This window comes from Leopardus geoffroyi, chromosome D4, assembly GCF_018350155.1.
Source record: "Leopardus geoffroyi isolate Oge1 chromosome D4, O.geoffroyi_Oge1_pat1.0, whole genome shotgun sequence".
In the NCBI taxonomy this organism is placed as follows: domain Eukaryota; kingdom Metazoa; phylum Chordata; class Mammalia; order Carnivora; family Felidae; genus Leopardus; species Leopardus geoffroyi.
In genome coordinates, this window is record NC_059342.1 from 85,710,539 (window position 1) to 85,731,114 (window position 20,576).

General features: G+C 47.4%; 1 protein-coding gene across 4 annotated transcripts in view; it reads left to right on the forward strand.

The window, feature by feature from the left end:
• The window catches only part of ZBTB34 (zinc finger and BTB domain containing 34), a 46,281-nt gene that overhangs the window by 12,037 nt on the left and 13,668 nt on the right, over positions 1–20,576 (forward strand). The window contains exons 1-2 of one of the 4 annotated variants that reach the window (XM_045469786.1): positions 7,281–7,313; positions 10,464–10,580. The exons of 1 other annotated variant lie outside the window; for it this stretch is intronic. In XM_045469786.1, the coding sequence (XP_045325742.1) occupies positions 10,549–10,580 (32 nt within the window). In that variant the 5' untranslated portion in view covers positions 7,281–7,313; positions 10,464–10,548. Of the gene's footprint in view, positions 1–7,192; positions 7,314–10,463; positions 10,581–20,576 lie in introns of those variants that run through there. 2 more of the 4 variants (XM_045469788.1, XM_045469787.1) reach the window with 2 other exon arrangements.

Below are 20,576 nucleotides of genomic sequence, written 5' to 3' on the forward strand. Positions count from 1 at the left end.
TACAATGAAAGAAGCACTGAATCTGAAAACAAAGTCAACCCAGTTCAGGGCCAGGGATGGACAGAGCTGAGACCAGGGGACAGAAGGGACATAGGAGCTAGTGAGGAGCAGATCCTGGAGGAGCCCAGATGAAGAGGACTGATCAGAGCAGGGTAGGTACACAGGGTTGAGGCAAACCCCAGGTCAACATCAGCAGGGAGGAAGGAGATCAAGGTCAGGAAGGCAGGGAATGGTGCCATGGGCCCCTGTTCACACTGTAGTTGGGACCATCCTCTTGTTTGACATAGAGGGTGAGAATTTCAAACTAGTATCAGACTCTCTCACTGGGTGATGTAGTGTCTTTTCCCCCTTTTCCTTCCCTGTTCACTTTTTCCACAGCCCTTCTCCCCATCTAACAGGCTATATGTTTTGCCTCTCTTTCCCTGACCATTTCTGAAAGGTGGAGATTCCCCCACCCCGCACCCCATCCACTACGATATCCCCAGGATGTAGAGCAATGTTTGGCACTCAGCTAGCCCTCAATAATTATTTGTTGGATGAATAAATATAGGACAATAATATCACGCCAGGGTTTCATAGGCCTCAGTTGCCTCCACTGCCCAGCTGATCTGCTTTGAGCACGGTGATCTCACCTCTCCTGTTGGGACTCCCTCAGCCCAACACGAGCACGAGCTTGCACAAGCACGGTGAGGATGCGCGCGGGCTCTAGGAGGCAGCACCTTACTCCTGCTCAGCAAGAGCCAAAAAAGCAAAGGTCGGGGTGGCAGTTGACAAATGTCTACATTGGCCAAAACTCATTAGACCTCACTAAAGCTGATTAAGAGAAAAAGAAAGATGGACTCTCCTCCCTCCACAATGCCTGGGACCATCCCACAGACCCACAGAATAGGGACTCTATTCCCAAAGGGCTCCCCTTTATTCTGATTCTGTTGTAAGGAGGAAAGGACTAAAGGACTAGCAAGAAGGAAAAAAGATAAAAAGAAACACCCCCTCGTCAGATCCTCATATTTGAAATCGTTAGTGAAGCCTTCAAACAATCAGATGTCATGACTTTTATTTTTAAATAGCTCTCAACTCAGAAAAGCACTGAAGTCATGTCTAAGGTCAGTGGAACTATTTGCTCTAGGGAAATTTACTTAGGGAGGAAAGGATCCGCCTCCCCAGGTATCTTTTTAAAGAGTCTTGGTCATCAAAGTCCTCCTGCAAAGCCCTCTGACTTCTGAGCGACAGCAAGCAAAGTTTCTAGTCTAGCGTTTGATGGACAGGATGTTGGCTTGACATTAAACACATGTGGTGGCGTGAATGCTCTTCACGTGCGGTTTGCTCAGTTCATTGAAATCCAAGGCGTGCCCAGCGGGTTTATGCCTGGTTTATAACACTTAGAGCACAAAGTCACCTTTTAAACCAGGCTAGATCTTTGCAGATGTCTCCACTGTACTGACTTTAGTCAGACATATGCCTTTGAGAAAAAGCGATGTGAGTTACAACAGTCCCCCTTGACATAGCTCTTAAGAATGCTATTGATTCTGAGATATACTCTGGATTTATTAATCTGCATTTGGGACAAAAACAAAAACACAACCAGATTAAATATACTCATTGATTGTAAGGTGTCTTCTGATTTCAAGAATGTTTCAATGTGTCAAAAGAGGAAATTTGTAAGTCTAGTGACTTACTAACGCAACTCTAAAGACTCCCCCATTCTTGGGGTGCCTGGCTGACTCAGTTGGTAGAGCATGGGACTCTTGATCTCACTCAGATTGTGGGTTCAAACCCCATGTTGGGTATAGAGCTTACTTAAAATAAAAATAAAAAAAGATATCCCCATTTTCTTTTTTTTCTTTCTTTTTTTTTAATGTTTATTTATTTTTGAGAGACAGACAGAGCTCAAGCCAGGGAGGGCACAGAGAGAGAGAGAGAGAGAGAGAGACCCAGAATCCGAAGCAAGCTCCCAACGCTGAGCTGTCAGCACGGAGCCCAATGCAGGGCTGGAACCCACGAACTGCAAGATTACAACTTGAGCCTAAGTCAGACGCTCAACCAACTGAGCCACCCACGCACCCCCCGCTCCCCCATTTTCTTAACCAGAATCCAACACTGCCCTACCACAGTATGTATGAGTGTAAGTATGAAACTTTGCAGTTAATAGCTTTGATGAAAACTAGGAGGCAAAGGCACTGGGCCAAAAGGTGGTGCTGTATGTATTTGTGTACCCTCTTTTGAAGAGCAGCTAGTAGCCTTTTTGCCCAGGTAGCTGTGTCCTATGCAGGAAGTAGGGCAGAGAGGAGCCAAACTACAAAACAGGGGCTGGTCAGGACCAAAGACTACACAGATGGGGAGACTCAGTTGTGAGGTGTGATGCAGGTAAAAGAAGAGAAGAAATAGGGGTTCATTCTCTTCATTCATTCACTCATTCATCCACTCATTCATTCTTTGTCTCACTCAGCAAATATTTATTACTGATCATTTAGCACCAGGTTCTCTGCAGGGTGCAGAGGAAATGGATCAGTTAAACAACCCCTGACCTCAAGGAACAAAGACCTAGATGCAAAAGCAGGTAACCAACCATTATCTATTAATACAATGGATATTTATGGAGTGCCAAGCACTGGAGATACAGCAGGAAAGAAGTCAGAAAAGGTCTCATCCTCATGGAGTTTATAGGCTAATGGTGGGGGACATATATTAAACTCATAATTGTACAGGTAATTAATTAATTACCACTGTGGTTACTACAAAGGAGAAGTACAGAATGCCAGCAAAATCAATTAAAGGGGCGGTCCTGGAGAATCAGCCGGAAGCCAAGAGAGACCAGACCAAGAAAAAAAAAAAGACAGTGAGGCAAGACTCTAGAGGTGGCACCTGTGCCCGGTGGGTGTCAGCAGGGCTCAGGTCTAAGGGAAGCCAAGCCCACTCAGCAGCTGGATAGGTGAGCTAGGAGAAGAGGAGACAGCAAGCCATCTCTTCAGGAAGTGAGAAAAGGCTTCATAGAAATGGGTGGGGGCTCTTGAAGCCAGCCTTTCTCCCTTGCTTTCTTGTTGACCAAAGTTAATTATTGAGTGTGCCATGCTGGAAGCATTATATCATTCTCTTTCTCTTTCTTTCTTTTTTTAAAACTTTTTATATTTATTTTTGAGAGGGGAGGAGGGGCAGAGCGAGAGGGAGACACAGAATCTGAAGCAGGCTCCAGGTTCCGAGCTGTCAGCACAGACCCCAATGCGGGGCTCGAACTCACAAACTGTGAGATCGTGATCTGAGCTGAAATCAAGAGTTGGACTCTTAACCTACTGAGCCGTGTGGGTACCCCATGTCATTATCTTTTCTGTGTGTGTGTGTGTGTGTGTGTGTGTGTGTGTGTTTAGAGAGAGCGAGAAAGCTCAATCAGGGGAGAGGGGTAGAAGGAGAGAGAATCTTAAGCAGGCTTCATGCTTAGCACGGAGCCCAATGCAGGGCTTGATCCCATAGCCCTGGGATCATGACCTGAGCTGAAATCAAGAGTCGGACACTCAACTGACTGAGCCATCCAGGCGCCCTGCATTATATCATTATCTTATTTACCCACAGAAGAGGTAGGTCCCAAAATCCTGTACACAGACATAGAGGCCAGTGCTGAGCAGGATGAGTGTCTTCCCCTGGATCGGATAGGTCATGGAGCTCTGTGGCTGAGAGGGACCTGAGACCTGGATCTGTCTCACTGCTTAGTGACAGCATTCTTCTGCCCAGTCTTGGCTGTGGGAAGGGAGTATGAATCATAGCCCACGGGCCAATCACCACTGAATAGATGAAGAAGAGAGATTCAGAGGGGTGAACCAACTACCTGGCCCTTATCACACAGGCAGGGAAGATGAGAGGAGTCTCTAAGGAAGAGTGCTTTTCCTGGTCTGGGTGGAATACTGACACTACTCTGCAGAGGCGGCCAGGTGGAAGGAACCCTGATCCTCTGAGATGTTCTAAGAAGTCAGTGGACATCTTGGGACTATTTGGAGAGACAGATGCCCCCTGCTGGCCCAAAACGACTTAGGCAGTGAGGCAGTTGGAAGGGACGTACCAATGGGTCCTGGTGAGGGGAGCAAGAATGAGGTAACTCCAAATAATTCATACAGTTTTTTTGTTTTATTTATTTTTAATATATTTTTTTAATTTTTTTTTCAACGTTTATTTATTTTTGGGACAGAGAGAGACAGAGCATGAACGGGGGAGGGGCAGAGAGAGAGGGAGACACAGAATCGGAAACAGGCTCCAGGCTCTGAGCCATCAGCCCAGAGCCCGACGCGGGGCTCGAACTCACAGACCGCGAGATCGTGACCTGGCTGAAGTCGGACGCTTAACCGACTGCGCCACCCAGGCGCCCCTATTTTTAATATATTTTTAAAAGTTTATTTATTTTGAGAGGGAGAGAGAGGGAAGGGGGAGAGATAATCCTAAGGAGGCTCTGCACCCTTAGTCTGTGAAGCCTGATGCTGGGCTCCAAATCACACTGTGAGATCAAGACTTGAACTGAAGTAGGATGCTTAACCGACTAAACCACCCAGGCTCCCCCTTTTTTAAATTTGAGAGAGAGAGAGGGAGAATATCTTAAGCAGTTTCCACACTCAGCATGGAGCCTGATTCAGGGCTCAGTGCCACGATCCTGGGATCATGACCTAAGCCGAAATCAAGAGTTGGATGCTCAACTGACTGAGCCACCCAGGGACCCTGGAGGTTTTATTTTATTTTATTTTAAGATTTTATTTTTAAGTAATCTCTATACCCAGCATGGGGCTTGAACCCACACCCCCAAGATCAAGAGTCACATGTTCCACCACTGGAGCCAGCCAGGTGCCCCCAAACTCTGGGGATTTTTGAAGTGGGCCAGAGCCACGTAGCATAGCCTGATTTCTGACAGAAAGGGTCTCCTTGTAGGAAACAGAAGAGGGAGAGGCTGGGATCTGATAACTTGGCTATCTTGACTCATCAAGTGCTCAGGAATCTGGAATGGGTGAGAAGTGGAGGTCCAGGAGCAGCTGTCCTAGGAAGGGAGAAGAGGAAAGAAGGGGAAGGGACTTCATTTACAAGTTACTTCACACACCATTTCTACTGACATGTGACATGGAGGGGGAGGCTGGGAGATGTGTTTCAGCCATGTGCCTCAGAAGAGGGGAAGGCAGAACACAGATATTAGCAAACACCAGCTGTCACTGTCACAAACGCTGACCCCCATGATGGCAGAACCACTCTTTGGCCGGATGGAAGGTTAACCCCAGACGTTGATGAGACGTGAATTTGATCGCTTCATAAACACTGCCGGCAAAACTGGGAAACGGTGGAGTGCTTTGATGTACTTCATTTTAATATGAAGCCCATACATAACCCTCTAGACTCTTTTTATTTCAAATGGGCTAAAAAATCATTTTTAAAATGCCACCAAGATTATGTGAAAGTCGAAACGCATACACTCCAATTGTGGAGGAGTGACAATTTCCTAACTAAAATAAATTAGTAAGGGTTATGACACATAATCAGCCAAATGACAAAAATAAAAGCAGGGCACTGGAAAAATATAGGAGTTTAGTGGCCCAAGTAGGTGGGGGCATAAAAATAAATCTGTGAGGGGAATACCCAGTGTCCACTGGACAGATGGCCAGTAACTTTGAGACACATGGCAAAAAGGTTAAACACTTAGGAGCATTTTAGTCTTTATGGTCCTTAATGGCGTGCAGATACTGTATTATCACCAAGAAGACGACCCCAACTCTTACCAATAAAGTGAGCAAAAATCAGTTAAAATGATGAGGCCTACAGCTGGTGTGACGGGAAACAGGAACTCGCTCATGTGGGCTTTGTGAGTCAGCCCAGTGGTCCTGAGGAAACCTGGCCCTGACAAGATGATGCATTCCTGTGCCCTGGCGTTCACTGATCTCACTCTTGGGGACAGATCTCAAGGAAATAGCTCAAGAGGAATAGTAATTAGAGAGCATGACTGTCTGCCCAGGTGCCTGCAGTTAGGAACTGGTTACCTAAGATTCTGTGTTTGGAATATTCTGTTGCCATAAGAAGTTCCTGTCTGGAGTCAGAGAGATAGGGGAGCTCATCCCAAATCTGCCACTTAGCTGTGTGACTTTAGATATGTCACTTAACCTCTCTGAGCTTCCGTTCCCTCCTGGATAACATGGGGATAAAAACAGATTGCTACCCCTTGGGGTTGTGTATTAAAGGAGATAGTGTCTATAAAGTGTCAACACAGTGCCCTGCACAGACCGCTTAACAAAGGGCAGCTGTTGTTATTGGAAGGTGACTACTTGGTAGATCTCAGAGAAAGAGGTCCTGTTTGCAAGGGATGAAGTGACATCAGGAAGTCTCAGCTTTGTATCTTTAAGAAGAGCTGGTATCTGGACTTCTGGTTTGTTTGTTTTTTCACAAAGTCAGAAAAGGGAAAATAAACCTCTGCCACTACTACTCAGGAGTCCACCAAAATGCAAAGGGGGTAAACCTCTTCACACGGGGGTAAAGTCGCCTGAAGCAGAGAGGAAAATGCCGGCCAGGCTCGCACTTGCAGCAGAGTGGGGTCAACCCTGGGGTGTCTCCAAGGATTTGGAAATGCACATTTTTTGAGGCCTGCTCTGCGACACGGGTTTTATAAACCCAAGTTCGAAATGTTTATCTCCCGCTTTGGTGGGGGGGGGGGGGGAGCGCGTAGGTAATCTGCCCAAGGTCACACGTTAAGTGACCCAGTATGACTGGTCCCCAGGCTGGTGCTGGTAACCACTGCACCTTACTGCCTTCAGCTGTCCTGCCAGGCGCGGCTCGGGGGACGGGAAGGCACCCGAAGGGCTGCGGGATCGAGGGTCTCGGAAGGGGAGAGCTGAGCTGAGGGTGGTCGCAGGCTCCCTGTGGTGGCAGATCCAGGGTCCTGGCCTATCCGTTCCTCTCCGGGAGCCCCGGGGCGCGCCCCACTGCAGAGTCCTCCTCCCACCAGCAGGGGGCGCCGAGGAGAATGCGGGCGGGAGGTCGTGGGGCGCAGAACCGCCGCCGCTCCCTTTCGGAGTTGACATCAAGACCGCCGCTCGCCCGCGCGCCCGCGGCGAGGCTCCGGGACGCGGACGAGACGGGATCCGGGCCCCGGAGCTCCCCGGCAGAGGCCAGTCCCACCGCGCCACCACCCCCGTCCAAGCCTGCCCGGAAGCGCTGGCGCCGAGGGGGCGGGGCCGGGAAGCGCTTCCGGGGGCGGGGGGCGCGGGCTGGGGCGGCAGCCGGAGCGGCGGGGACGGGCCTGGCGCCGGCGGCGGCGGAGGGGGCGCCGCGGGCGGGCGATGTGAGCGCGGCGCTCTCGGCAGGTGAGGCGCGGCGGCCGGGGGCGGCGGGTGGCGGGCGGCGGCCGAGGCGCGGGCGGAGCCGGCGGGGTGGGGGGCAGCCCTCGACCGCTGTCCGGCTCCCTCTGGGCGCGGCGGGGCGGGAGCGTCCGCGCCTGGTCAGTCCGGCGGGTGGGCGGGTGGCGCGGGCTGGAGCCGAGGCCGGGCGGGGTCGGGAGGCCCGGGCACCTGCTCCGGCCAGGCGCGCGCCCCGGAGGGGCCAGTCGTGCTCGGCCCTGGAGTCCGGGCGCCGCCGGCGGGGCCGAGGGTCGCGCTCGGCCAGCTGACCCGGGCTCCCCAGCCTCCGCCCCGGGCGTCTCGGGATCCCCTGCTTCCGGGCCCCTCGCTCTCAGGGGCGCTCCCCTTTTGTACCGGGAGGCCGGATGGTTGAGTGCCCTGAAGGGCCTGGCCGGGCCGCGGGGTCGGCCCTGCTGGCGGCTGTAGCGGAGCCCCTGCCCCACGCCACCGCCTTTCTTCAGGTAAACAGGCGGCGGCGCGTCCTGCTTGGCCCTAGACGTCTCCATGGTCACTCTCGCCCTCAGTCGGTCTTCACATTAAGGAGGGCCGGGCTGGGGTTGGCCTCGGGCTGTAAACACTGCCCTTCTCGGTTGGGCGGCTGTGCTTTAGGCGGCACTAGTCTGGGAGTTGTCTTGAGGCTTTCAGCAAGCCATTTCCGCGCTGGGCCTCAGTTTCCCCATCTGATCAGTGAGGGTTTTAGATTAGCTCTCTAAAGACCCCTGTAGCTTTACCGTTCTGTCTGTGTCTGAAATTGGAAGGGTTGTCCCTGGTTCAAGATACTGGCCAGTTTCACTGAAGACTTTTTGCAAATGTGGACTTTTTAGCCACTTAATGCACTTGGTTTCGGACAGGCTTTAAAATGATTCCAAGACGCGTTTGGAAACCTTACCTTAATATTTCATCCCTTGCTTTTGTCCCTAGTAGTAGTCAGTCACATCCCGCTGAGTTTTTGCATGCAAAATTTTTTTTGTTGTTTATATTTGCCCATTTTCTCTTTGTTCCTTAGTCCAGGCCCTCTTTGCTTCACATCTGGATTATTGCAACAGCTTCTTAGTTGGTCTGTGACTTCAGAAGTCCCCCGCCTCCCCCCTCCTTCCTTTATGCTAATGCCAAACTTAATATAGGAAGTCAGAAAGAGAGTTGAGTGCTTGCTTGATTATTAAATGTCAAGATGCTGTTCCATATGGTGGGGGAAAGTAGTGGAAGACCCACAGCCTCCAAGCAGCTTTACCCTAGGTGCTGACACTTTACCTGTGAAAAGGTAATTGATGAGACAGGGCTGTATGCCATAGAATTAAGAGGAAGGAGAGATGGAGGTCACTAGAGGCTGAGTGGTCAGGGAAGGCTTAGCGAGGAGGCGGGATTTGAGCTGGCTGTTAAAGGATGAGTAGGATTCAGCTAGGAAAAGAGGAATTGGGCCCAGTGAGCTGATAGAGTTAGTGAATAGACCAGTCTCCTTGTAGATAAGTGTTCACCTAGGAAGGCAATAGGAGGAAAGATTGGTTGAGGCTTGTTCCTGAAAGAACTTGAACACTAGGCCCACATTGAAGCTATTTGAAAGGCAGTGGTGAGCAGCAGGAGACTTGGGTGGTTTGTGATGATTTGCAGGAGGGGAAAGGAGACGCTAGGGGCCAGAACAGCTAAGGGACCACGGCATTGAGTAGTGTCCTCTTGTCTGCCACATTGTGTCCAGCCATTGCCCACCCTGTCTTTTCAGGACTCTCCTTGGTTTGGCTCCCCCTCACCTCCTGGCACCTTATGGCACCTTATTCCTCGCTTCTCCTTCTCCGTCTGCGCTCTGCAGAACCAAGTTTATGACTGCCTCTAGGGCTTTGCTCCTGTTGTTTCCCCCTTCTGAAGTGCTGGCCTCCTTTTTCTTCTCTGTGTAAATTCTCCATTTCACTTCCTTCAAGCCCTGCTGAAGATCTACTTCCTCCAGAGGGTGTTCCTGACTGCCCTACCCCCATGCCTTTGTGGCACTCAGAATCTAAATCGCAGGATTCTGCATTTGTTCCTTGGTTTTTGAACTTGTGCTTGTACCAGCTGGAGTGGGAGTTCTTGTGAGGGCATTGTATCTTCATACTTGTCGCAGAGCCCTGGTGGTATCTAATGCTGTGGCCAGACTTTTATAATAGGTGCTCAAACATTTCCTGATTCTTGTTGGTAAACGACTCTTTAAAAACATTGTGATTCCCCTCCTTTTTAAAGGGGAATCTGTTATTAGTTATTAGCTTTCTCTGTTGTATATTAACTTATGTGTAATGCTGCCATTCGGATATTTTTGGCTTTCGTTCTTTTTTTTTTTTTTTTTTTTTAAGTGTATTTACATATTTAGAGAGAGAGCTCGAGGGAGCGGGGAGGGGCAGAGAGAGAGGGAGAGAGAGAATCCCAAGCAAACTCCAAGCCTCCAGCGCAGAGCCCCACGCAGCGAAACCATGAAATCATGACCTGAGCCGAAACCAGGAGTCTGACGCTTAACCGACTGAGCCACCCAGGTGACTCGGGTTTTCATTCTGAGAGTGCAGACAGCATGAAACGAATCTTTGAAAGATTAAAAAGTTTACTCTTGATTATAGGAAAGAAAAAAGCCATGTAATTCTTCTGTTGGAGACTGTTGGGAAAGAACGTAAGCTTTGAAACAAGATAGGCCTGGATTTGAATCCCAACAAGGCTACTTACCATCTCTGTGAACTTGGGTAATTTGTATAATGTCTCTGAGCCTCTCTGTCTTCTCATCTCTAGTGTGAGGATAATAAAATCCATCTGATAGAGTTGCTATGAGTTTTAAAATGGAAAACATAAAAATGAAGGAGGTAGAGTTTGTGGCTCCTATTAACTGTTTAATACATTTTCATTACCACCACCATCACTGTCATCATCATTACGCGTAAATCTATCAAGGTGGAGAAATGATAGGCTGCTGAACCTCAGCTTCTCTGAGCTGTGAATTTTTGCATGTGTGTGGACCCTCTCCATCGAAGCACTTGTTGATGTCAGTATCCTGAATCTAGAATGCTATCATTATGTTTTATTCCCATTAGTTTTCATGTTACTTTGGTTTAAATCCTGCTTCATGTTTTTCAGACTTCTTAATTGTACCCATTTAATGTTTTATAGCTGACTGCTGAATTTAGCTTAGTGAAGGCCATCAACTGAATGCAGTTTAATTTCTAATGGTTATTTTCTGGTTGATATTGATGGCATGGAAAACCTCACGGAAGAAAGCAATTCAAGGTGAGCTTTTCTAACACTTCTGTCCTCAGAAGCGGGTCTTCTTGTGTTTCCTAGGTCCAGTGTCCTGGGAAATGCCAGCAGTAAGCAGATAAGATGCCGCTTTTGAGCTCTTGGCCTTAAGAAAGCTTACTCATTGCTATACATGAAACACGTCTTTCTCATTTGTGATGAATTAATGAAACATCTATTTGCCTACTTCATAGAAGTAAAAAGATGTTGTTGGATATAGTGGACATGATGCAGAGAAATGGCTGCAGACTACTCAAAGTGCAACGTTGTAAACCCTTAATTCTCGTTAGGCCAGTGTAACGATACATCTTTAAATGAGAGTTCCCGTTCCACTCAAAGTTGATCAGTAGGGGTCCAGTACCGCTACAAACCCTGTATCTCACCAGCGTGCCTGGATTAAAGCCTTACTCTTACAGGAGATAAGAATTCCCCCTCAGGAGACTGACGAATTCAGGTTCAAATCCTGGCTCAGCAGTCCTTAGTGACCTTGGGAAAGGTTCTTGGTCCCTCTGAGTTTGTTCCCTTCCCTGGAGGATGGGGTGGGCCGCACTGTCTCTCAGAAAGGTGTCAGGAAGGTTCAGTGAGGAGGTACGGGGCTTACGAAGCCTTCCGCACAGTAGGAGTATGACTTCATCCTTGACATTCATTGCAGGTGAGGTTAAAGAGGCCATCCCTCCCCTGCTCGGACAGCTCAGAAGAAGCTTCTGATGTTTTGCCTTGACTGCAAGACAAACCCCACTGTCAAACCAAGCCGTACTCTCAGAATTAGTGTAACCGAGCAGACTTGGAGAATGTTAACGCCTTGGTAGGAAATCTAACAGTTTGGATAAAAATGTTCTTTCAGGCTCACATGAATTAATGCAGTAAGAACTCTAGACTTGTTTTCTTTTAAATTAGGATGAGTGCTTCATGAATATCCATCACGGAATGCCATTTTATTTATTTTTTTCGTGCATTGGGTTTCAGCAGCACCAGAATGTTTTATGCAGCCCTGGTGTTATTCGGCTGGTGCTTTCTAAAGGATTAGATTGTAATTCATGACAGCTCAAGTTTAGTTTTGATCTAGACCCAGGCAGAAATACCTAGAAAAGTTATTTTTATATAGTTGTTACTGCTGTTACCATGCCTGCTGTCCCTAGTGCTTCCATCTGTGGTCTTTTTCGTGACTTTTTGTATGGAATGGAAATTAGGGATCTTAGGTCTTCAGTGCCTGGTAGAGGAAGCCTAGATTGGTTTGTGGCTCTGATTCCAGCAAGTGACTGAATCCCGCAGATGCAGATCTGGGTTTGGAATTGTGAGCATCTCGATTGAGAATAATGGTATCTCCTGGTGCCTTAAATAACTTCCAGATTTGTAACCTTGCCTTCTTTCCTTAGCAGCGTCACTGGGTATTTTTAAATGAGAGAGTTTGTGGGTTAGATGGGAATGAGCCACCTTGGTAGATTTCACCTGTACCTCTTGGGTCTTCAGGAGGAAGAGTTGAGGGCTGGGGGTGTAGTGATGGCGGCAGCTGGGGATTTTGCCCCACCAGTTTGGTTCAGGTTGAGTCAGCTGACATGTGCCGAGAGCCTCTCTCTGCCAGACACTGTGCTGGGCTCACATAGTCCCTGCCCTCTGGTCACCGCCGCGAATGTGAGCTCAGTAGCACATTCCCAGTTGCTCAGATTTTACACTTGCGCTTTTGTTCCAGTTGCCATTATGGGGAAACACTTCGAGAGCTTTACCCAAGAATGTTGTAGAGGAGATTGGGAGGCCCATGTGGGTGTTTTGCCCAGATGGCATCTAAGCATCCTGTCTCCTCTCTAGGCTCTCTTCTGAACGGGTTAGCCGTGCGGGAAGATGACACTAGTCTAGGTCCCGGTTTTCATTGTGCGGTTTCCTCACAGCTTGACAAAAGGCATGATGCAGAATTTCATTAATGAAATGATGTGCTGAGGAGAGGGCTGAGTGTGTGGGGTACCTCGTTCTCCAGACCATGTTACAGCACCTCTTTCATAGGAGCAAACAGCAAAACGTTTCTGCTCTCAGCTAAACTTTTTTCTGTTTTGTCTCCCTCAGTAACCTCCTCTTACCACGTCAGGCCTCGGTACAATTTTTGGTTCCTTCCAGATCGGTATCTGATGTTTCTGTACAGCTGCACACCCCTACTTCCCACTACCTGTCAGACAGCTCTATGCAGATGCCCAGAGGGCAGCCCAAACTCCTTGTTTGGGGCTGGACCCACTTGCCTCCTAGGACAGTTGGCGTCCGTCAGTCTCCAAGTCCTGTTGAGTCCTTCTTTGGACTCATGTTCAAGTTGGCTGCTGCCAGAATTCAGTTTGGGTTCTCTAGTGTTCAGGCCCTTCACCTTCCAACAGTGGTTCTCGTCTGTGCTGTCACCCCTCAAACCCGGGTCCTGGCCACTACCCCAGACACCCCACATTTCACTCCTACGTTCCCTGCTCCTGCCATCCCTTCTGTTTGAAGTGTTCTTTCTGTTTCTATTTGAAATACAAAGCCCTGTTCACATATTACAAATACCAGGAAGCTTTCCTTTGTTCCGTTTTGTTTTTTTGTAAAGTCTTTTTGGTCAGAAGTAATCAGCTTGTCATTATTCCTCATAGCTCTGGGGTTCTGCCTCTATAATTGTCTTCTTGATACACTAATTATCCACTTGCAGCCTTTCTTTCTCTTTCTCTAGATTCTTTGGTTTACAAAATTATATATTTTTAGGTAGAATCTTACACATGTCTTAAAAAAAACTTTTAGTGAGAATAATACAGCTATGTGATAAAACATTCGAGAAGTGTAAACTGAAGCCTGTTTCCCTTCCCTTTCCCCACTCCTTAGTCCTCATTCCCAAAGTCACCGACGCTAAGTTTCATGTGATTTCCTTCCAGAGCAGATACAGCAGTATATATTTATTCTTTTAAGAAAAGTACACGAAGGGGCGCCTGGGTGACTCAGTTGGTTAAGCAGCTGACTCTTGATTTTGGTTCAGGTCATGACCTCATGGTTCCTGAGTTCGAGCCCCACATTGGGTTCTGTGCTGACAGTGCAGAACCTGCTTGGGATTCTCTCTCTCTCCTTCTCTCTGCCCCTCCTCCCCTTGTGCTCTCTTTCTCTCTCTTGAAAAGTAAATAAAAACTTTAAAAAAAAAAGTACGTGAAAAGAATTGCATGTATGCATACATACTGTTCCATAGCGTGCTGGTTTGGGGTAAATAATAAAGCTCTTTTTATATCAAAGCATATAGGTTACCCTTTTTAATAGTTGTGTAGTGTTTCATTGTTGATTTTTTTTTTTTAACCAGTCTCTTGATGGATTTTGAAGTTGTTTCCTCTTTCTTTTTTCTTTCTTGCTTTTTTTTTTTTTTTTTTTTTTGCTACAGCAAATAAAAATGCTTAGTGCCCATCCTTGTTAACATATATCCTAACATACTTTTGTATGACTTTTGTAGGCTCAATTCATAGCAGTTAATGGTGGACCAAATGGTGAATTCCTTTTACATTCTTCTGGATCTTACCAGGTTCTCTCTCAGGATTACACTTGCCAGTTCTTAAATGTGTGCAGGTCTGATGGGTTGCAACTGGTTTCTCATTTTTCCTTGTTTAGTCATGAATAAAGCTAAACCTTTTTTCATGTGTTCTTTGGTCATTTGTCTTTTCTTTTTCTGTGCAATGTTAATTCCTTTGCCCCTTCTTCCGTAGGATTTTCTGTGTCGTCCCAATCTGACTGACTGACAATATAAATTAGGGAATTTGGAAAGTAGCCCTTTGTCAAATGTGCATGTATTTTTCCTCAGTATGTCATTTACTTTTGGTTTTTGCAGAGGGTATTTTTTTGTCATATGTTGGCAGATGTATTCATCTTTGCCTTTGTGGCTTCTGGGATTTCTGTCATGCTTGGAAAGGCCTTTAAGTCGTTATTATAAATAAATTCATCCATGCTTTTCTCAGTTAATTTTTTGGTGATAATCAAGCCTTATAAAAATATTGCCATAGAACATAAGAATTAATTCCATTAAATGGAAAATAATGGGACCCTTTTTCCATTCCCTGGTGCTTTATAGGATCGGTAAACATGCAACACCTTTGACAACTCACGCTGCCTCCCTTAGCCATGTTTCCGTCCACGTGAGCCTCTAGTGTTGCTGTATCTGAGGACTGTCACTGCCTTTTCCCCCTTTTGCTCAAAGTCGGTGGGAGGAGCGGGGTGAAAGAAGAACAGAGTATCGATTATCCCCAGTATCGTTCACCCCTGTCAGGATCAGTCCTGTCTGCTAGACTGTGGCTTTGCTGTCTTTGCGAAGTGGCTTTTTTATTCTAAAGCTCCTTCAGGTAAAATGTGTTCGTTCTTAGTGAGCTTTGGAACCAGGATTAGGGATAAGATTCCCTCGTTTGTTGGATTTCAGAACAGTGCCTTGTCCTGACGCATGGGTGTGGCAAGACTAGACGGTTCTGTAGCTTTTTGGGGTGGGATCTTTAGGGATTTCCAGCAGCGTCACTAACTAAGCCTTGTTGTCTGTGGTCTTGCATCGGATCTTAGTTTTCTTTTCAGACCATGCATGCATGTCTATCTGTAGGACCCCTCTCCTTTGCTTTTTCCCTCCAGTCTGTGGGAGGGGCTTCCCAGGCTGACTTTGTACGGTGCACAGTGTGGGTGTCCCCCGTGGCTTGTGCCTTGCTGTGTAAATGTCCTCCCTTCTCTGGTTGCGCAGTCTGCCTTCACTCCCTGGCGTGGGTCCCTTTTCCCGAACCTGCTCCTTCTCTGCTTCTCATGGTTCTGGCCTGCCCCTGGCCTCGCTGGCCTCACTGCTGTCCTCGGTGCTTGGTCATCCCTGGATAGCCCCTCACGCCGGCTGCTCTGGCTTTTTGAACACCAGTCCCAGTGCTGCTTAGAATGCTATTGAACTTGGGCTGAACCTGTGTCTCGGCAGTGTCTGCTCTGTGACTTTCACCTGTAAACACCAAAAGGACCAGTTACTTGAGCCTCAGACCAGTGGTTTCTAATTAATTCAGGCGTTAGCATGAAGATAAGTGTTTATTTAAAGGGTAAGGGGCTCTGACCAGGAAAAGCTGTGAAGATGGAAAGCATAATATACTTTAGCCGCCGGGATGCCTGGGACTCCCCCCCCCCCCCCACCTTTCCCCCAAAGCCCTTAATCTCTAATCTCTATTGGAGATTCTGCTCTAGGAGGAGGGTGCTGTAGTAAATTGCTAGAGCTGAAATTGGTCACGGGGACGTGCATTTGTCACTTTGGTGGATATTAATAAAATTCCCCTACTTGGCTGCCTCCATTCCCTTCCTCACAGAAGGAGTAGCAGCCCTTGGCAGCAAGAGGGGGATGCTTGCCACTAGTCCCTGTCCCTTTCCCTGGCCGGCCACCATGCCAGGGAAGGAATGTAACTTGACGCAAGCTTTCTTCTTCGCCTGCCTTTTCCTCAGCTCTTCCTGACTTCTGCTGGTCCTGCTGTTCCCCTCCAGCAAATGAAACACGGATTAGGAATTACTGTGTAGGAAGTCTAGATGGGCAGACTTTGGACCGTCCTGGGACAGTTAGCCTCTTGGAGTCTCAGTTTCCTCATCTCTAAAATAGAGGCGGGGCGCCTGGGTGCTCGGTGGACTGAGCGTCCGACTCTTGATTTCAGCTCAGGTCACGATCCCAGGGTGGTGAGATCGAGTCTGTGTCGGGCTCCGCTGGAGCCTGCTTGGGGTTCTCTCTCTCCCTGTCTCTCTGCCCCTTCTCTGCTGTTTCTCTCAAAATAAATAAACTTAAAATAAAATGAAATAAAATAGGGGTAATAGTACTGTCCTCTGTGGGGAGGGCAAGAGGATTCTAGGAAATCATGCAGAGAAGTCCTTTGTGACATGCCTCGTCTTTATCAAGCATTCAGTGTTAGTTATCGATGATGATGATGGGCTCTCCCAAGGAAGGAAGAAGGCTAAGGGTGTGGGAGGTGGCCAGTGACCCCCTTTTACAGTTGCTGAGGTTAGCGTGGGGGTGGGTGTCAGGACCATCCACCTCAGGTAGTCCTTCCCAGACGCTGTTGAGACCAGTGGCGGTGGCGAAATGTCACCGGCTGACCATGGCAGAGGCTGTGTAGGAGGTGAAAGCTGCTTCCAGGGGTGTGAATGTATTGTCTCATTAAAGAAATTGGCCGAGCCTGAGGTGTGTGTGTGTCTACTGGTTGAACGAGCAGAAGAGGACTGAACAGGTTGAGAAGCTGACAACTTGAACTTCCCACGGCCCGCTTCAACTAAGTCCTCATCACGTGTGGTTTTTAAAAGAGGTGTTTCACGAAGTTCTTATCCATTACAAACAAGTGAACAAAACTATTGTTAAAATAAATACTAAAGGTGTCAGCTGTGAGCAGCTGTGTGGTGGGAGGAGCTGTTACGGAGCCGGAGCTGCCGATGAAGCTGATCGAGGCGACAACCTCCCAAAAGCACCGGGACCTGTGGCAGCGCCCATGGGGGAAAAGCCAGTGGGGAGCCTGGCCGGGATTGGTGAAGTCTTGGGCAAGAAGCTGGAGGAACGGGGCTTTGACAAGGCCTATGTGGTCCTTGGCCAGTTCCTGGTGCTAAAGAAAGATGAAGCTCTCTTCCGGAACGGCCGAAGGACACATGCGGGGCCGATGCCAAGAGAGGTGCAACGCCTTCTTATGAGGCTCTCCGGGGAGCCCCCAGCCCCTGGCCCCAGCGTGGAGTCTCCAGAGTTGGCAGCCGCGTGGGGACTCCTCCCCTGTCCTCTACAAAGGAAGAGATTGCTGTTGTACTCCACCTGCAATGTACTCCAAGGTCTTTTGGGGGTTCTCTTCCCTCACCATTTCAACTTTTTTGAAATTCTCGCTCTTGCATGCATCTCCCTTCTCCTTCCCTGCCAGTTTCATGTCAAGCGTCATGTCAGATGCTTCTCTGAGTGGATTCCCAGCCCTGACCCCACTCCCACCCCCACCTCTGGCCTGTTTTATGCTATTTGGCTCTTTTTTTGGCGAAGTAGTCACTGTTGTAAAGGTTTTTAAATCAATAAAATCAGTGGCCTTCAAAAAAAAAAAAAAAAAGGTATTGATGAAAATGTCCAGCCAGGGGTGCCTGTGTGGCTCAGTCGGTTAAGCATCCGACTTCGGCTCAGGTCGTGATCTCACGGCTCGTGAGTTCAAGCCTCACCTCGGGCTCTGTGCTGACCTCTCAGAACCTGGAGCCTGCTTCGGATTCTGTGTCTCACTCTCTTTCTGCCCCTCCCCCACTCACACTCTCTCTTCTCTCAAAAATAAAATAAAAACATTCAAAAATTAAAAAGAAAAATGTCCAGCTGATATATGCTTGTGTTTTTTTTTAATTTAAAATAGCAATGCAAATGTCTAGTTTGGGGATGGCTTTTTGCTTAATATAATACGACAGATCTGTGATTAATCTTCTGAATTAAAGAATACTGATTCTGATGTATTTAGTGAGAGGAATAATCAAATTCATTATTGTCTTCTGAAGCAGCTGCAAACTTAGTCCATGAAAAACTAATACATAAATCACATCTCTGCATTATCAGAAATGAATTTCATTCCCACATCTCTCTGAGTTGGGAGGAATCCGTGTTAAGCCTGTTTCCAATTGCAAGACTGGGAGTCTTATTCGTCTTTGAATTCCCTTTGGTTTTGTGTGTGCGGAAGATCGAGAGTGAATGAATATTTCCTATAAATGTAGAAAAGTAATTTAAATTCCCAGTCAGTATGCGATTTAGTGATTGCAATTAAATGTAATACTTGTAGCACATAAGACAAAAGGCTAATTTCCTTAATTTACAAAGAGCTCTGACAATTCAGTAAAAAATGCAAATACAGGCAACGGATATGGACAGGCAGTTGGAAGACAAACGTAGACAAATTGCCATTAAACGTGAAAATAGATGATCAACCTTATTTATAATTAAATAAAGGCACTTCAGAAGCATGAGATGCCATCTTAAACTCATCAGTCTGGCAAAAGTGAAAAAGTTGAATGCTCATTATTGGTAGCTGGTGGGGGGCGGGGGGAATAGGCAGTTCGTGTGCCATTGGTGAGCAAAGCTGCTGCGGCCTTTGGGACATAATTTGGCGTGATCAGTTGAAATGAAACCATGATCCTAGCAAAGTCCTCTGCTTGGAGGAAATATCGTGGCTATGTCAATTTTTTCCTGTTTAGGATATCATTTGAGGCCTGGCTGAGTGCATTGTGACACAGCCTTCCGTGTCAGAAGTCAGAAAAGATAATGAAGTAGATGAGTTTGTGCTTCTATGGAAAGATTTTAAGGTATATTAAATACATTTTTTTTTTTTTTTTTTTAAAGCAGGGTGCAGGGGCAACTGGGTGGCTCAGTTGGTTAAGTGTCTGACTCTTGATTTCGGCTCAGGTCATGATCTCACGGTTTTGTGAGTTTGAGCCCCACGTGGGGCTCTGACAGTGCAGAGCCTGCTTGGGATATTCATTGCGTGTGTGTGTCTCTCTCTCCCCCCTCCCCCTCTCCCCCTTTCCCCCCTCCCTCCCTCTCTTTCCCTCTCCTTCCCTCCCTCTCCCTCCCTCCCTCTCCCTCCCTCCCTCTTTCCCTCCCTCCCACCTGCATGCATGCTCTCTCTGTCTCAAATAAATTAAAAAACAAATAAAGCAGGGTACAGAACAGCTTACGCTGATATGTGTTTATAATTTTCTCTGAAAGAACACTAAGAACTCTTAGCAGTGATTATCTTTGTGAAGAGGAACAGGGGAAGAGTTTTGCTATTCATTTTATATTTTTCTGTACTAGGATTTGAAGTTTGACCATGTGCATATATTTTATTTTTTAAAGATGAAATTACTGAAGCATTGACCTAAGTTAGGTGTAGGCCCACTGGCACTCTCGGCGGGGGAGGAATCAAGACCTACAAGAAACAACGCTGGGAAACTGCTGATACAGAGGAGCCGAGGATCATAGTTGAACTTGATCATCTCATCAAGAGGTTCTGACTTGCTTTACCTCAGGACCACCAGACCTGACAAATTGGGTCATTGGATGTAGAACTGGTGATCAGTTATGTCTTTTACTCCTTTTAGCTTGGTGACGTGCCTAGGACTGAAATTACCTGCAAATTCCCCCGTGTGTCAGAGTTTTAGAAGCCTCTTTCTCTGGAGTGTTACTTGTAAGCAGCTTTAGGCCGAGGGCTTTGGATCTCATTGTCGTGGCCAGAAGGAGGCGTTAATGTAAAGGAGAGGAGAGTGATGCACTTCCTTTCTCATTTGCAGAAAAATGGAATCCCTCTCTTAGGTGTTAATCATGGTCTTTGGTTTTTCTCTCCAGTGATTTTCTTTCAAGTGAAGCCTTACTGTGAAGCTATTTTCAGTTAGACTATTTCGGAAATGCTTGTTTTCCGTTTTCTACTGGTTTTAGCCTAGGACTCTACCTTTAAAAAGCCTGAGCCCTTGGGGCGCCTGGGTGGCTCAGTCCGACTTCAGCTCAGGTCTTGATCTCCCGGTTCCTGAGTTCAAGTGAGCCCCGCATCAGACTCTGTGCTGACAACTCAGAGCCGGGAGCCTGCTTCAGATTCTCTCTCTCTCTCTCTCTCTCTCTCTCTCTCCTCCTCCTCCTCCTCCTCCTCCTCCTCCTCCTCCTCCTCCTCCCCCACTCACACTCTGTCTCTCTCTCAAAAATAAACATTAAAAAAAATTTAAAAAAAGCCTGAGCCCACCTCCCTTTTGCCCTTAAATTCCCAGCGTCACTATTTACATACCCTTGTGTCTCAACAATGCTATAATGCGTAGGTAACATTTGACCACTTGGTAGGTGCCAGGCAGTATCTGCATTTCTAGAAGGCAGTCTGTGATAGTCAGGGTCACGACTTCTGGAGTCAGACTAAGTTCATCTTTTAACTGTGGGACAGTATCTTAACTGTCAGTTACCTTATCTTGGCAGTATCTTAACCACTTTCCCTCAATTTCTTCATCTATGAGATCGAAACAATCATAGTATTTCCTCACAGAGTTGATAAAAGGATCAAA